Raw genomic sequence first — 17,902 nt, forward strand, 5'->3', positions numbered from 1 at the left:
TCATTTGTTATGGTCTTAACATCTGCGTGTTGCTTTGTTGTGAAAGACCCATCTTTTCTCTTGGTGCGGTGTTTGTGCAGTCTTTCATTCCTACATTGTATAATACCACCTTTCCTGAGCAGTGTGTCTGGAGCAGTTGTCAAAGGAGGGTTAGGCCAAGCCCACAAGAGCAGGGTAAGGTGTCGTTTGCCTGTGAGACAGGCAGTAGCACAAGGGATCTGATTATTGTGACTGTGTGCTCCATTTGTCTTAATACATCGTTTCATGGAAAGGATTTGCCGACATCTGTGAGTCAGTCCTATCATGCTGCTGCCAAGCGTATTCCCTCTCACGCAAAGCTCTGGCCTAGTGTATGAAGGAGTAACCAAGATGGCGTTAGTAAGCAGACATTATGCAGATGCTGTTTAAACTTTGCGGAGTATGTAGTTGGAACATTTTGTGGTGTACAACAACAGGATCTAGAAAGCACCAAGGTGATGGTAAAGATACTGAGTGATTTGATAGGTTTTGTTGTAAGGTCTATATGTTATGACTTCTGTATTGTATTCTAAATTAACAGTTTCTTTTATTTGCATTCCTAAACTTACACAAGTGAGCAACGCTGCTAGCTACTTTCATTTAATGGCCTATATTCCTAAACAGTTTTTTTCTCCATGAATTTGGACCTATATATTATCTGTATCTTGAATTATGTGTAATATATTACTGTAAATAACCATAACTTTAATTAATATTAATGGATTTTGAAACACAAAATTCAGAGGAGTAAAAAATGTTTTGTCTAGGTAGTACGCAATTTAGTGTTATGGAGAAAAAAAAAAAAAAAAAAGAATCAGTTTATGTAGTACTTGGTATTTTCCTGTGAAAAGAAGTACTCCTGTGTACTATCAGTTGTGACATTTTGTATCACCTAGGGCTGCATTAATTCCAGCCTCATTATACTCTACAAGTGATGCATCAGATATTTAAACTAAAGCAATGTTACAGTGTCAAGTGATTTTTCAAATAGTTGACATACATTTAATAGTAATTTTTCATTTGAATTACTAAACAAAAATATTCTAGTGAGGAAAACTTCATTTGGAAATGCACTGTGACTTTTTAGTATTCCTGTGTGAACAGAAAAGGTAAAAGTCACTATTTTTCCTGTTTAGACTTTGAAATACTCCTTTTAAAAGACAGCAATTGAACTCTGCTCTTTCATTCCATTTCAGGTTTTTCTTCTGTAATCATGGCAAAACCTTACGAATTTAACTGGCAGAAGCCAGTTCCCTCTTTTATGCAAGATGGAGCTGTGTTTGATAGATATGAAGAGGTAAGAGGCCAGTAGCATTTCAGTTGAAACTCTCTTTATATATGTAAATGTTTCAGAATATTTCATGCTTTGTTTTCATTGTACACAAATTTTCACATACCTGCAGAAATGTTTGGGGAGAAAATATTACGATTCATTGCTATACAGATTTTTGCTTTTAAAAGAAATAACATAAAAATATATTTAATCCCACTGATTTGCAATAAATCCTGAGCAAGAGAAAGGGAGATTAAAATCAAAATATCTGTAATGCTTATAAAGTTCTCATCTTTGCAGTTCCATAACGCATATTACTGAACAAAGTGCATCTTTTAAATGTATTGGATTAGGGCGGGGGGAAAGATTATGTCTTTTTTGATACAAACTGAGGACCTGCATGTTATAGAGGAAAGTAAGAGAATACAAAGCATTTATATTGTGATTCATATGCATAATTTGAGATCTGGAGTGGTTTTAACTCCTATAGAAAATCAACCTGTAATCTGTCTGAAATGTGATTACTGTGATCCTGGTTTCAGCTATACTTTAATCCAAATCTATTAAAGGAATGCAAAATAGGACATTTTACATAGGCAGCCAAAATAAAGTGCTGAGACATTTACCTTATCCTCAGCATTGATATACCTGTGAGAATAATTTTATCAGGGACTATTTTTAATCATTTGGACAGGAAGTGAGTCCCTTCAGGGATATTATGATATTCCTGTAACCTTTTGAAATGTAGGTAAAAAGTATTTTTTATAATGAGAACCGACAAGGTAAGGACAATTATTTTACCCTGTATGTTCAGTTTTGGGGACAGAGAAACTGAGAAGGTACTAATAGGCATTGAATGACCTAAAAAGGGAGGTTCCTAAAAGCTCTGTTTTTCCTTCAGTAAATGTTATTCCAGAAATTCAGTCTGTGAGCATCCAAATGAGGAGGTATAGACCATGGTGGTTCTCTTGCACCTTAGGTGAGAAACTGAGAACGATACAGAAAAGAGTTCAAACACTCAGATCTCAGTGTGGAATCAAGAATGCTCAGTGTGGCACATGTGTCCTTGATGCAGTGATAGGGAGAAAGAGACATCTTGAAATGAAATTATTTTGTACAGTAGGTTGGTGTGCTCAGCATGCACTTGTACAGGACTAGCCAACAGATAGCGCTGTGTATACATGGGGTTAAATGGTAGAACCAGTAGTCTTGGTCTTTCCAGCTGAATTTATTGCCTTCCAAAACTCCGTAGAGAGGGGGATCCTACTTGCCACCTTTGGAACAGAATTTTCTCTGGCCATCCATGTGATAAGCTCCATCTACATTGCTGCAAGTTTTGCCACAGTTCACTCCAGGTTTGCTATTGTACAGTTGGAAGCCTGGTTTGTTTTATTGAAAGGGGCTCTTCTGGAAACGTTAAAAGGTTTTCACTTGGGTAACTAACTGTATATTTCATCTGCAATTTACAAGGAATCATCAAGGGCTGTAAAAAAACAGTGACTCAGAAGTTAAGATCTGTAGCCTGTAAACAGTGAGCACTAGATGGTGTAGCTGTTTGATATTGTCAGATTTATGATATACATAGGCAATGATTTAATTGTGTTGTTGTAGTAAGTAGATAGCCTACCTAAGAGAAAAACACCATTGCTTTAGTCATGTTATGCAAGCATAGCAAGATCCAATTCTGTACTGTAAGGCTTGCAATTTTCAAGATAAAGATTTCAGGTCTGGCCTTCTCATTCTAATTGAGGTTCTGTACTTAATTCCCCAACCTTAAAAGAAAGACCATGTGGGGAAAAAGATAAATGGTAAGTGAACTGAGGTCACACAACAAGTCAGTGTAAAACTGGGGCTCAGGAATCTTGGTCGAGGGTCTGGGTGACTGAATAGTTCTAGTACAGCATGGGAGGTCTTTTTTGTGCCCAAGTTTCGTTGAGTGGCTAGAAAAATCTAGGTTACTGTAATGTGGAGCAGCGTCTCTATCCATGTTTTTCCTGATAGGGGAGTCCCTTAACTGGCAGAAATACAAAATGGCAGAAATATATTTTGAGCAAAGCATTATCCTATTTGACTGCTGAGAAGTCCGTGTCTAGAAGAGGAATGTCTCAGAATATGGGAAGAAAATTCAGACATGATTAGGAACATTACTAGTCATATTGCATGTACATGGTCTGCTGGTAAGTGCTTTCTTTACAGTGCAAAAAGACAAATTGCAGGGAAAAAAAAGTAATTTAGTGAATAGGATCAGGGCTATGGTGGGGCATCAGCATGAATGCAGTTTACATAAACATCTTTGTGAAAACATTTTTGTTACATCAAGAGCTTCTGATAGATGGGGGTGCAATAAATAACAACAACAACAACAAACAGCTTGCCTTTTATTGTATGAGTAATCTCTCTGGAAAATGCAAGAGGCACTCATTTTGATTGCTAGCTAGCTGTGTTTTTATATGAAACATTGCAGGACTCCGAGGGCTGTAAAACTAGTAAATCTGAGTTGTCTGGCAATAAGTACATTTCATGAGGGATGAGTGCTAGGGTGAAGGCAGGAAAATAGAAGCTGTGGTGGAGAGAGATGAGCAGAGCAGTACATGCTGGAAACTTATTTGTAGAGGTGTTGGCTCAGGCTAAGTTACAGCAACTTTCTATTTTCTATCTCAGTTCCCTGCTTGTAAAATTAACATAGTTGTTTGCTACTTGGATGGAAAACTACAGTCCTTAAGTTGTGTAAACCTCATTTGATGACAAAAAAAAAAACATTGTCTGGAAGTGGTAGATACCATTCAATAATGAGTGTATTCAGGAAAAAGGAAGAATTATCCCAAGCACAGCATAGCCCCTTTGGCTGCCTCCATCTAGGAGGGCTCAAAGACATTACCAACCTCTGGATCCAGGTACTTGCTCGGTTTTGTGCCTGGTGTCAAGTCAAGACACCAGGCACAAGATAAGACCTAACTGGAATGCGACTATTCCTCAGCCCACCTGAGGCCCTTGTGCCATGGCAAACACCAAAAAGAAAGTGGTGGTTGCCCCATGAAGTTCCTCATCCCAGGCTGAACAGGGGAGCAGCCCCAGAGTCACCCAGTGAGACAAGTCTGTCCTGGGCAGAGTTACTGACTTTCAAGTGTGCTCCAAAGACTGAGGGCATGGGAGTTTTCACCTGTTTTGTTACCTCACTTCAGATTGTTCTGTATGTAAGACCTTTTACTCTGGAAACACCTCTGATGTTCTGACTGGTCTTGCTTATATGCTCAGAGGAAGACAGGGCATATCAGAAAGGTACCTCAGCCCTTAATGCAGAGCATCGCTTTGATCTCTGAAACAGTAAGCAGTGCTGTAGCCTGCCCCCATGCTTGTTGGACTTCAATTAAGGAAGTAAGGAAGTCCTGGATCCTTTTTTATTGAAAAAAAAATGATTCTGCACAGTGTTATCCTACATTTTAGCTTAATTTATGATGCATTAATTGGGGCTGGAGGTGTGTGGAGGAAATTTCTTTTTTAATTCAGCTAATCTGATATTTTGCCTTGTCCAGTCCCTCTGGTATGCTATCCTTTCTTGATTTCTCTACTAATCAATATCCTTCAAATTCTGCTTGCCAGATACTCTGGCTAAAAAAATACTCATGACATACATGTACATACTATCATAGTCTAACGTAAAAGTGCTTCCCAGTTTCTGAATGTTAAAATAAAATGCAGTCATTTGATCCTGAAGGTAATGCTGGCAATTACATAATTTTAAACTTAGTTTGAAGCATTCAGTTTTCAATAAATATTTTTGAAGTTCCATTTCATTAAGATTTTGAGCTAAGAATCGGTGCTTTTATTAAAAAAGAAATGTTATACTTGCAAAGCAAAGTATGAAAATACTAAGTGCATTCTAGTGTTTCAAATGTTGGCAAAAAGAAATCATTAAAAATGATCATTTTTAAAAAGCCTTCCTTCTCACATCTGATTGCTTAGGAATGGCAAATTCCTCAGGAAGGCATGTGGGGAAAAATGTAACAGTCTTTTATTTTTTGAGCAATAAATTGATCTATGACATTTCTCAAACTGACCAAAATAATGATCTGTATTTTCTTTTGTATAGGAATCTTTTGTCTTTGAAAGCAACTGTCTCTTTCAAGTGGATGAATTTGGCTTTTTTTTGAGCTGGAAAAGTGAAGGAAAGGTAAATTACAGTTATGCCAAAAATACGTATTACATATTATTGCACTTAGTTTATAAACTGCCTTGTTTTTAAAGATGTAAAATATGATGTTACTTTAATATACAAAACTAGCTTTGGTTCTGTTCTTTTGGAATTTACATAAGTGTTTAAAGAGGGAATTAACACAAATAAGAGGGAAGTACTGTTTAGTGTTAATGAACAGTGATTACAAATAAAATATGTTGGTTTTGGTGCACTTCCTAACAGACCTTTCAACTTGTACTTTTTTTTTTTTTTTTTTTTTTTCATTTCAGGAAGGACAGGTATTAGAATGTTCTCTGATCAACAGTGTTCGTTTTGGAGCTATACCAAAGGTACTCTATAGCTAATTTATACTCATATTTTAAACAAAGAATACTTAAAATGTGAAATGCCAAACAGAGTTCATTTCTCTTACAAATACCAATAACACAGCTTTTCTCTTGGAATAAGTCTAAAATGTTAAGTTTTAAATGCAAGTGATTTGGTGTATTTGCACTGGGAAGATTCTGTAATTTGGTCTCCTTGATTTAGTAGGGTGCTTAGCTTTCAGAATGCTGTGAAACTTGAACAGGCATTAAGCTTATGTGTTAGGAGTTCTTAATTATTTTTCTAACATTGTATTGTGATACATTTTTTAAGAACCTGGAAAAAAAAATATTCCATATTTCAAAGTTTGTTCCTTATGTTCAAAATATGTTGTTTCTTCTTGTTACTTTGATATAAAAGCCTAGAAAGTTTTGCTTGCATTCCTGTTTATGCAGTTAGGTGGTCAGAGAGTCAGTAGTCACTGTCTGCAATTTTGAAGAACATCAGTAGAAGGACTAGCTACAGCTTCTGTAGAAGCCCAAAGCTCTGGAAACAATTTAAATGGTATTCTTCAGAAAGTATAAGCAGAATGTTCTGAGATTAAATATGGGCCTCTGTCCTCCAGGCCTTTAGTTTAGAAAATTTGTTGTGAAGCAATCTATCTGTTAAGACCTCTGCATTTCCACTTTCAAGTGCTAAATGTTTTTATATTAACCGTAGATGCCCATCTCTTAGTAGTTCTCTTGGGATTCCATAAACTAAAATGCTTCCCCAAAAGAAAAGGGTCATGGGAAGTGGTGGTGCAGACAACCCCATGCTTCATGCAGCCAACCATACCAATATGCTTCACCTCTGACTTTACATAGGTAATTTGTTCTTTATGCCCATTAAATTCATAGCTCTTGACCATCAACAGAGATACCAGCTTGTAAGATGTATCATTAAGAAACAGCCAAAAAGTCACACAGATCATAACTCTCAGTAATTACAGACTTAACTAGGCAGGAATAAGTCACGTAGAGGTTAATACTGTTTCTGTATTTCCATTCCTTCGAGTGATTCATTTTTCTTTTTTCATGACTAAAATATACATAATTTCAAACTTAACTTTCTGAAATGTATTTAAAGTACCTCATTTATAGCTGAGCTTTTACAGTCATGTTCATGATTGTTAGAATATATTGTTTTCTAGGTTTATGCACAATGATCCTAAGTGAAAGCACTCTAATATGATTGGCAAAGGTTTAAAGGTGTTACTGTATATGAAGATCGAATAGCATCTTTACCATCATGCATTGCATAACAAAAGTATTGCAAATGTAACAAGCTGTTTATTCTGTTTAACAGGATCCCAAAATACTAACTGCACTTGAGGCTGTTGGAAAATCAGAAAATGAGTTGGAAGGACGGATAGTGTGTGTTTGCAGTGGCACAGATCTGGTGAACATCAGCTTCACTTTCATGGTAGCGGAAAACACAGAAATAGCCAAGGTATTTCACAGTTAAACAGTGTGTGGGAGGAAAAAAAAGAAGAGCTCTTCAGCAGTACATGATTGTTTTTCTGAAGTAAGTCAGCCTGTTTGGCTGACTGAAATGCCTGTTTTTAATGTCTGCTACCACACTCTGCAAAAGGACAACAAACATCCATTTGGAGCATTCTGTAAAATGTCTATATGCTATAGTGAAAGGACACAGTGACTTTACTGTCCTCTACATGCATGGTAATTAATCAAAAGCAGAGAGACATATAGGACACAGCATTCCCCCTAACTATGTAGTATCTCTGCATGAGTCTTGCACAGCACGTTATGTGGAGCTTATGCAGTGGATTTGTAGCACATAGTGATGCTGAAAGGAAGTGCAATTACTTTTATTTTCATGGTGGGTGGAGTCCAGCCCTCCAAAATTTTGTTTGGTGATAATCTAATTGTATCATATGGCTCATATTATTTGAAAAGACAAAAGCAGGAAAGAAAATTCTGTACAGTTAAGGGGATTCCAGTGTACCCAGGTTCTTTTCTGTTTCCCGTTTACGTGGAACAGCCTTAAGAAAACAATAGTGCTTTTTTACACGTAATCTTGCCTGCAAGTTGAAGATTGCAGTTTACAATGAAAGTTCTGTTGCTCCACCAAGACCTGGTATTCTATCTATCTGCTCTAAACTGCTCCGAGAAGCTTGATCCAGAGTACTGATAATAGCTTAAATCCAGAGATTCAAGGGACTTCAAAAATTCACATTTTTTTGTTTTCTCTTCTGATTGTCCATACTTATGGAATATTACACCCTGTTTTGCCTCTGAGATACATACTGAATAGTGATGAGTAACATACACCTGCTAACCCCTCCTTTAAAACAGAGCGCCTGTTGAATACAGCATCATTAAATCCCTTGGCAGACTTGGTTGATTTTTCATTGCTTGGATCCATGCATCTTTAAGCACTGGGAGTACTGAGTTAACTCCATGAAAGGAGACATTCTTGTATAACTTACATGAACACACTAAATGGATTTTACTGTGTGTATTTTCAGCAGGCTCTCAGGGAAATAATGTGCCATGGTTATGTTTTGCAAACATCTAAGAGGCAAAGAAAAAGAAATGCTTGCAGCATTCACTTTTATACTTAACCCAACAATGTCTCTGATTTATTCTGGAAAGAAAAAAGGTGTAGTTAAGTTTGACAGCCATCTTTAATCTCCGTAAACTGTACTAGACTATTTGTTTTGTGAAGTCTATGTTAATCAATTACATATGCTGTCACAATAGATGAGCTGATTATACGATCTAAAATATGTCCTGCTTCATTAACCTCCATCATGCTTATCAGAAATGTCATATACTGCAGTCTTCTTGTGGGTGGGTTCTAAGAGGCCTATAGATGTAGGAGAATTGCATTTGGGAGGTTTTCCGTAATTTTCCAACAATGCTGATCCACCTGATCTAATATGTTTGAGACACAACGGAGATGGTAAGGTAAATCAAGTCAAAAACAATGTAGAGCTTTCTGAGTTGCACCTAAAGCTGCAGCTTTGCTGGGGATATGGACATACGGGAATTCATTTGGTCTGTAATATGATGGTCTTTCATATATGATAAGTACATCAACTTGCTACTATATCTGTGCTGCAATAACATTTTCTAGGAATTATCTGCAGATAGAACTGTTCCTTAGTGATTCTTCCTGTTTTGATCATGAGAAAACATCTTTCTTCCGGAGGATACTAAATCTCCTCTAGAAGCAGCAGGTCTTTACATGTCATTAGGTAGCAATGCGGCTACTACTGCAGTTCAAAATGGGCCTTGATATATAGTCCACATTAAAAAGTAAACTATTACTGTGAAATAACAGAGACAAGAGTTTGGAGATAAAGGGGCAATGATTGTGGTTTAAGCAGCCCGTATTTGGGTAAGGGATGTATCTGTAGTTGTGTGCTGTTTTCCCTGGTTGCCATAAGGAAAGCGAGTGTTACTTGCCGCAGAAGTTTTAGCCATTCCTCAGATAAACCAAGATCAGGATTGGTTGGCACCTGATTGGGATGCTTTAAAACAAGGGACTTCAGTGAGATCCAAATGCAAAAGCCCAGAACCTTTATTTTAGAGTGACAGAAATAGGGCAAAAAGATATTCTGCTTCTGTAGATAATCACAGAATCATAGAATCATAGAATATCCTGAGTTGGAAGGGACCCATGAGGATCATCAAGTCCAACTCCTTGAGTTAGGAGACCATAACCTACAATGGAAAGCTTTTTTTTTTCTTTTTTTTTTTTTTCCCCATAAGTAAATGTTGGACAGGTAAACTGCATACTGTCATATGAGACAAGAAGTAATTGTTACTTGTTGAAGGCTGGATTGTAAACGGGACTGCATAACCATGACATAGAAGAAAATGAATGCGAGTGTCTGCCTTCTTCAGGCTATCCATATCATAAGGAATGGGATCAGTGGGAAGCAGATTCTGCCAGGTGGATAGGACAGAGTAACTGAGTGTAGGTACGGTCCCTTAGGAGTGCTCCCGCTGTTGCAGGTAGGCAGGGATGCTGTGGGTAGCAGTTAACCCTTCCCTCCAGGCAGGGCTGTCTGTACTGATCTGTCCTCATCTCTGCACTGAGGCAGCCCCATGTTCCTCTGCCTCTTGTGGTGATGGGCTGAGGAGGTCTGGCCAAGTCATTGCTGAGCTCCAAGGATAACTATTCCAACAAAAAGAGTGTGTTTATTATCTTCCCACTTGTCTCCAAGCTCCAACTCTGGTATTTACATTCTATCTACTTAAATTTTATTGGTGTTTTCAGCTGAGAAATTGGTTTTCATTTCCACTCTTAAAACAAAACAACGACAAAATAGGGTGTACTCTGTCTCTGATTGCAAGCAGCTGTCATGGTCTACTCCTAAAGCAACTTCAATGTGGTAGTAGGGAGTGACTGTAAAAGGTGGAATTTAAAATCTAATGTTTTGAATCATGGTTAAATCAGGTTATACAGATTATTGTGAGCTAGAATTAAAACACAAATGTGTTTTAATTCGTGTGCTTTTTTATTTTTTTTCTTCCTAAGTGGACTGCCTGTGACTTAATAATCTGACAATCTGCTTTCCCCAGTGCAGGACATCTGAAAGGGCCATCGAGTATTCGGACACAAATTTCCTTAGGGTGGAAGTATTGTAGCGCTGATGTGAAGGCACCCTGGCTATAGGCTGCCTATTCAATGTTAGCAAAAGTCCTGTGAAGCTGTTGTAGTTTAACAGCCCCAAATCTGGACTTTCTTCTTTGCTCATCCATTTTGGCAATGCACTGAGGATTTTAACTTAAAAAATTATCCTGAGTCAAGTCAGCTCTTTTTGCATTCTTTAATAAAGGCGTAAGTTTGTCCTGACAGTCGTTCTTTCTCAGGTTCAGCAACGCTACTGAGAAGGACCATCTCTCCCAGAAAGTACTGTTCCCACTGCCATGCTGTTGAAGGAGTTTGTGAACACTCCTAATTCAATTCAGGGAAGTGAATTTTCCTAATTCATTACCTTTTTAGGGCTGAAGCTCACACCAGTGTTTGAGATAGCCTTACTCAAGGAGTGCTCAACACACACCCTTTTGCTGGCAGTAGGTTGGAAGGGGAGGCAGGGAGGGAAGAAGAAGGGAGTAATCTTTCTCAGTGGCATAGCCGGACTTGGTAGAAAATAGATATTTTCTACAGTTGTGTTACTGAGATATTGAATCACACGTTGATGGCTAACCTGTGAGGCACCAGAATGACTAGCTAATACTGAAATACTTTGTTATTCATGCTAAAAAGCTGCATATAGGCAAAATGCCAGCTTAATTATCCAACTGATAATATTTGGCATTGAAGAGGACTGCAGTTGAAATCATTTCATTTTGATGTACTTAAGTATCTCAGCTTTTCAGCTGGACTAGTATTTTTCATTTTTAAATTGATTTCTGTTCGGTAAAAATCACCATCATTTTTTTTAAGGTAAAGCTCTTCAGATTGATCTTTTTTGTTGCTGTTCTAGTATATGTCTCTTTTTACCTAAAAGAAAAAAAAATATATATTTTTTTTCATTTAACACTGATTTTTTTTTTTCCCTCTCTGAAACAAGTTATTAATTATTTGCCCAAATCATACTGCTAGGAGGCAGCAGACTAGAGGGCAGCAGAAGATTCCCACACGAATATCCCACAGATATGTTACAGGAAGGTTCTGTTTTCCCATAGCTTTGCTTTGTTTTAATGTTTCAAGGTAAGTCTTTCTAAAAAAAAAAAAATGCAGAACCTACTTGAACATTATTCTAAAATTCTACTGCAGTTCTCTATGTCATGCTAGTATATGGCTTATGTCTCATAACCTACATGATAAACATTTCTAAACTATAACCATCTTAATTATGACTTCTGCTTACATGTTCAGGTAGCCCTTTGCCAAGTATGTAAAACCATCTTCTCTAGAGAAACCTTCATATCCTGGCCAGACTGTGGTTAAATGTCTGTGATTTCAATGTGCTTGCCTTTCTGCTTTTTTTCGTGTTCTTTCTTGGCTACACCACTACGGAAGTATCAATAAGTTGAAAACTTAAGCTTTGGTACTCTGTAGCCAGGAGGTCTATTTCACTGTGTAAATCTCTACGATGTTTGTCTGAACCTGCATAATGAAGCAGCCAAAGTGAGTTTTCCAGATGCTTTCAGAGTAGACCCCTCCAGTGCTGGAAAAGTCGTTCCAGGATGGAAGGCTTTGTTGAAGGGTGGAAGCGATCTGGACACATCACACGACTTGCAGTGCAGTGTTTATGTGAGCCTCAGCTTTCCAGATGAAATACTTGAAGTAGGAAGAGGCCCTTTTATTTTTGTAACAGAATGTTTGTAGCAATATCTGAAAAATCTGTGCTCCAGTTGATCAGGTAGGGGATGGCTTTTGCACTATCTTTAGTCTACTGCCCTGGCTTTTCTTGTCTCATGCTGTAGAGACATGGTAATTTTTATAGAACAGAAACGATTTCTCAGACATCTGTGTTGAGAGAAGAGGGACATCTGCTGGTCACAACGTCAATGGATAAGGGCAAAATACCAGGGAATCCTGCCAGGCTGCTTCTTTCTCAGTAAGAACTGAGAAATGTGTTTCTGTTTTCCGTGGGTTTCCTGAAACTTCGAATTATTAAGCCCTTGATTCTGACAGCCAGGCACAGGCACTGAATACTGAAATTGGGGAAATGCCTCCTTGCCTCCCTGGTTTTCCCACAGCTTGAATTAAGCAGAGTGCTACCATGGAGAGATTGCAATGAAAAAGTGAAGGTAAAATCACCTCAAGAGAGGTCTGCGTAATATTGACCTTGTTTATAAATATGCCACAGATGACCTTGTCTGGAATTGCATGAGCTGTAGATTACAGTGGTTTTTAGTGCTTCATAATTTTTGCCCTTTTTAACACTCCTAAATGAAAGGTTGATGGCTAAAAGAAAGCTGAGAGGTCAAACTTATCTGTGCACCCTGCTGCTGCTGCCTGTATTTCATCAATGAACCTCAGCTAACACAAGGTCACTAAGTGCCTCAAAAGCATTTGAGTACTCCAGCAAAAATGGAGTGTGCTTCTTCAATAAATTTTTCATGCACCTTCTCCTTATAGAGATATTTGACAATGTTGGATCTTGTTAAAGAAAAACAAGACAGCCTGCTTATTTCAGTCTACAGTGTACTTAGATTTTGGCCTCTTGTGCCAGCCTGAGGGTTTGTGTTTAAGGTATCTTTGTCTTCATTTTTATTTCTTTTCTTGGTTGTTGTTTCTCTAAGATTAGATAGCAGGGCCCAGAGTAGTTATTGGTATATAGAGAGCCATTTAGGAGCTCCATTGACAGATTAAAGGTAGTAAGCCATTTTTGAAAATCTGAAAATGTTTAGCATTAGTATAAATGAGAAAAAAATGCATCTTGTATTTCTATCAAAAAACATTTTGCAACTCTATTTTCTGTAAGACCAAAGTGAAGTATCTACCTCATTTCAGAGTTTCATCTTGTTATAGGATTTTCTTTCTTTGGAGACGTAGCAATATGGAGATGCTGAGCACAAAGGAAAATAATGTAGGATCTTTATCCCTGTTTACTTGCATAGGTTTACATGTTTTGCACCTTCATCTCTGTAAAATCAGCAGTGCTCTCACAGCACAGAAGCATTGCTGCTGCTGTGTTCTTTGTAGTGTGTTAGCTGGGAAAAAGCGGAGCTCTTTCATCTCTTCCACCATGTCATCAGACAGCTGTACATTTAATCTGGCAATGCTTTGCTGACAGAAAAGAATGTGTTGCACATTGACTTCTGTCATATAGTATTTGGGCTTTGGATACTTTATGAACATCTGTGCACTGGATAACATTGCCTTAAAAGTGGTTGTGGAGGTTGTTGTTTGGAAACCATTCTAGCTCAGAAGGATGTTTCATGTTGACCAGTTGACAATGAATTTGAATGTGTTGCACTGAGCCTGTATACCAATCTGTGGATGAAGAATTTTCTTCATCCTATGTCATTTCAATTCTACGTAGTGTCTTCACAATCCAGAAACATTGTTTTTTTCCTCAGCTCTCTTATTCCCAATTTTACTTTGGAGCCAGCTGGTAGCCATGAGGAAGATCTGATGAAACACTCCAGAAATTACTTTAGTCCCAAACTGAAGCCCAGGCAGCAAGATGCTACATCCTTCTGCAGCTGTGTGATGTGGCACAGATAAAAAAAAGTGTGGCTCTTGAGCTCCCATATCCTGCCCAGGGGACATCGTGCCAATGTAAAGACGATTCCTAGATGGGCAGAGACTTTAAGGTTAAACCCTTGCTTGGTGCCAACAGAGATGTGATGCTTTTGTGTTTTATCAGCATTTGGCTGCAGTTCTGGGCCCTTTCAGTGAACATGAACCGAGTTCCTGATTTGGCATCTCTGTCAGGAAAGGGCCTTATCACTAAATAAAGATTAGGGAGTCCCTCTAAAGTGGGAATAATCAGGATACTTTCTGCAAAGAAATTGCTTACTAAGTGCTTAGTGATTTTTCACTGTATCTACTTTTTTCTAGCAGGTTGGTTTTTTACTTTTTTTTTTTTTTTTTTTGGCAGCCTTTCCTAATATAGAAGTAACTTTGGAAATGAATGCTGGGTAACCTTACTGCTAAATGTTAAATTTTCTCATATCTGGTGTAGTTGCAGCCCGTTGCCTTCAAATCAAAATGGATCTGTGTGTGTTTATTTCTTGTTGAAATGGTGTCATTGGTAGTACTGCACTGATGATAGAAATAAATGCCTTTTTTTTTTTTTTTAAAAGACGATCTTATTCATAACATGCATTTTGCCTAACTAAATCTTGCAGGATTCTTTTATGTTTGTTTGTTTATAGTGCATATACCATTTTACTTTCTGGGTCAGTGTTAAAAGATTGAGTTGCTTGTGAGGGAATAGAGAAAATAAATTTTTATATAGCTGTGACAGTGTTAGTGTAGCAATAAAGTGACATTTTACTCTAATTTATCAAAATAAATAAATACAATAATTGGTAAATCAGAGTCAAGTTTTCACGGTTCCAGGGAATCTAAATGTATGTGAGACTTGCTCAGACACTTTTCCTGAAATTATTGCAAACAATCTTCCTGTATCATCTTTGCTGAGGGAACATATGTAGGAAAAGATATGTGTTCCCTAAGTTGGTCAATGGCTTCCAATTATATTAGTTTTAATAATAATAATAAATATCTCTCTCCATGATCCTTTCTTTATATCCCTAGACAGCACATCCATTCTCTGACTACTAAGTCCATTTATTCATGAAGTTGGGAAACAAGAAATGGGAGAACAGACTGGTGGGCTGTTTTCAAGCCCAGGTGTGGAAGTTGCTTTAGAGGTGACACCACATCCTTATATGTCTGGGAATTGTGAGTTGGTGGGGAGGTGGCTGCCTTTTTCCCTGGCAGGGACTTGCTAAGCCTGAAAATACAGGGTAAGTTGGGCTATTAGAGCACGATGAGGTGGCAAGGGCAGGGCAAATGTTACAGGGAAAGAGAGAAAAAGAGCAGTGCTCAGAAAGAAGAGTAACTGATGGAGTGTCTGCTTGCATTACCTCACTGCCTGCTTGTCTGCTGGACTGTCTGCTTGGTTGTGTGATGAATGTATGTGGTATCTTGTGTCTTTCAAATGTGATAATAAAATCAAAGCATAACAACACACCTGAGAAGCCCCACATACTATGCCTTTCTCTTAGATCAGACTTATTTTCAGATGATTCTCAGATACACTTTATCTAGTTGTATGCATATTTTTATGCATTACTTCCTAAAAAAGAATAACTTAATAAGGAATATATAAGTATTAACAAATGTCTTTTTTTGGACAAATCATCCACTTACTCAGATCTATAACGTTCATTTAAGGGAGTCTGACAATAATTTGTTGTTTAAAAGGAACTTCGTGATGGGCTTGTAATGTGTCACAGGTACAAGGGTCTGCTTGAGTATGTTTATTTGTTGAGTGGACATCTTAAACCTTTTTGTGCATTATTTTAACTAATGGGATTTAAATATATGCAATTCACAATATGTCCAAAGACAGTAGTATTCATCCTATATAAATGCTGTTTGCTTTTTTTTAACCTGATTTGCAGACGTACACCACTCATTCATGAAAATAAAAATATATTAATCCGCATCTATTTTTAAGTGTCAAATTCTGGATCCTGCCCAAGTCAGTTCAAGCAGCACGCACAGAATTTGGCTGGAAGCAAGAAGCTTTATTCATAAGGTTGATGTTAAGCAGTGGACTGAATCCCATCTCAGTTCCACCAGTGTAATTTATCTGTTGAGTAATCCTAGCATTACAATGGCATAATTGAGATCAAACTTGGCCTGTAATGCTATCATTTTTTCTCTTCCTATAGCTTCATCCTGCCAGGATTCTCAGTGAAATCAATGAGAGTTCATGTTAAGGTCTAATCCTTAAGCTTCTGCTATATAGCACTACCAAGTCTAGGTACAAGCTACAGTGGAAAAAAAGATCCATAAAAAGGAATTACATAAGTGATGTAATGCTGCTGTTGGCTAAAAGTCATCTCAATGATTACTGGAATGTTTGCTCTTTAAGGAAGAAAGCCAGGAAGAAAACAGGACTGAATATGTAACAGGGTGTTAGGTGAGGTCAGCATCAGAGAGCAACTGTTGTACATCCCTGTGGTCTGCTCTAGTTTATTAATATTTTGTTTCATTCCTTTTTTCTAACACTGGACCAATAACATAAGTCATCACATGTTGTATAATATTTCTTAGTAATAGCTAACAAGGCCAGCAACGACTGAAAGGGAAGCATATATTTATATGGGCTATAACTAGAAAGCTTAATAAATCAATCAGTGGACTGCTTTCCTTTGCTGGCAGTAAACTGTTTTAATAGCACCACAGATGCTGCATGTGGTACTTAGACGAATAGAAAGCACAATCACTTTGTTTAGTGAAGGATAACACATCAATGGGTAAAATGCAGCTGGAATTTTTTGTGGTGTTGTAGGCTGTGAAGTGGGCGGGTTCTTTTCCTTAACTCAGAATATTAACATTATCCATAGCTGCAAGAAAGAAAAGCCTTCTGTCAAGACAAACTTTCCAATTTCTTCCATCTACAGTTTTCCTAATTTGGTGCTTCTGTATTTTCATGTTTTTCAGCAATGGGTAGAAGGACTTGGATCCATCATACATAACTTTAGAGCTAACAATGTCAGTCCAATGACATGTCTCAAGAAACAGTAAGTTACCTTCTTTCCTCCATTTTTCTCCTTTTTTCTAGCCTTATAATTTCATTCTTACATTTCTTTTAAATTTATTTAAAAAAAAAATACAGTGTAATAAACTGAATGGTGTTAAACTAGTTTAAGATTTATCCTTCATTGTGATCAGAAAAGGTCTCAAGTCTATATTTGGCACCTGCCCAAGAGAAATTATAAGAGAATTTATAACCATTCATTTGATTTGTTGATGTTGTATGTTTTAATTATTGTCTGGATTGTTCTTTTGCTGATGTATATGGAAACAGAATCCCATGAGTCTGTCTTCTTTTCAAACTCCTGTTAACTGATACGCTGATTCTTTCTGGCTGCTTTTTGCCTTTACAATTAAAGAACTCTGCCTCAAACACTAAAAGACTACAGAGAAATATTTTTTATTACCAAACAATCATCTCTTTATACTCGTTTCACAAGGATGTCAGTAACCTAAACCTTAATATAAGTATCCTAATTTTAACAAATAGTATTTTTAAAATATTTGTTTCTCTATTTCAGTTGGATGAAGCTGGCCTTTCTAACAAATACAAATGGGAAAATTCCAGTTCGGAGGTAAGCGCAATTGGGCATTCAAGTTTTTTTTATCAAGTATTGGTTATATAATGTTAATAAAAATTCTGTGGCTTAGTAACTAAGTACAATATCAACTTTATCACTGTCTAACACATTTTTAAGAACAAGCATAGAGCTAGATGTACTGAGCTGAGTTCCATGCCTCCTTGGAAACTGGGGAGGACTTCTTATCAGCCTAATGATTTTTCTCTTAGTCCGTTTTAAAGATATGAGTGCTTGTCATTGTTTTCAGTCACAAAGAGCTAAAAGCATCAGCTTTCTCAGCTT

At 37.3% G+C, this 17,902-nt stretch overlaps 1 protein-coding gene across 12 annotated transcripts in view; it reads left to right on the plus strand.

Moving 5' to 3' along the window:
- The window catches only part of PLCB4 (phospholipase C beta 4), a 230,209-nt gene that overhangs the window by 137,585 nt on the left and 74,722 nt on the right, over nucleotides 1-17,902 (plus strand). For all 12 annotated transcript variants that reach the window (XM_068675401.1, XM_068675397.1, XM_068675396.1 and 9 more), the window contains 6 exons: nucleotides 1,215-1,315; nucleotides 5,382-5,462; nucleotides 5,756-5,815; nucleotides 7,137-7,280; nucleotides 16,947-17,026; nucleotides 17,561-17,614. In XM_068675401.1, the coding sequence (XP_068531502.1) occupies nucleotides 1,232-1,315; nucleotides 5,382-5,462; nucleotides 5,756-5,815; nucleotides 7,137-7,280; nucleotides 16,947-17,026; nucleotides 17,561-17,614 (503 nt within the window). In that variant the 5' untranslated portion in view covers nucleotides 1,215-1,231. Of the gene's footprint in view, nucleotides 1-1,214; nucleotides 1,316-5,381; nucleotides 5,463-5,755; nucleotides 5,816-7,136; nucleotides 7,281-16,946; nucleotides 17,027-17,560; nucleotides 17,615-17,902 lie in introns of those variants that run through there.

Source organism: Anas acuta, chromosome 3 (assembly GCF_963932015.1).
Source record: "Anas acuta chromosome 3, bAnaAcu1.1, whole genome shotgun sequence".
NCBI classification, from domain to species: domain Eukaryota; kingdom Metazoa; phylum Chordata; class Aves; order Anseriformes; family Anatidae; genus Anas; species Anas acuta.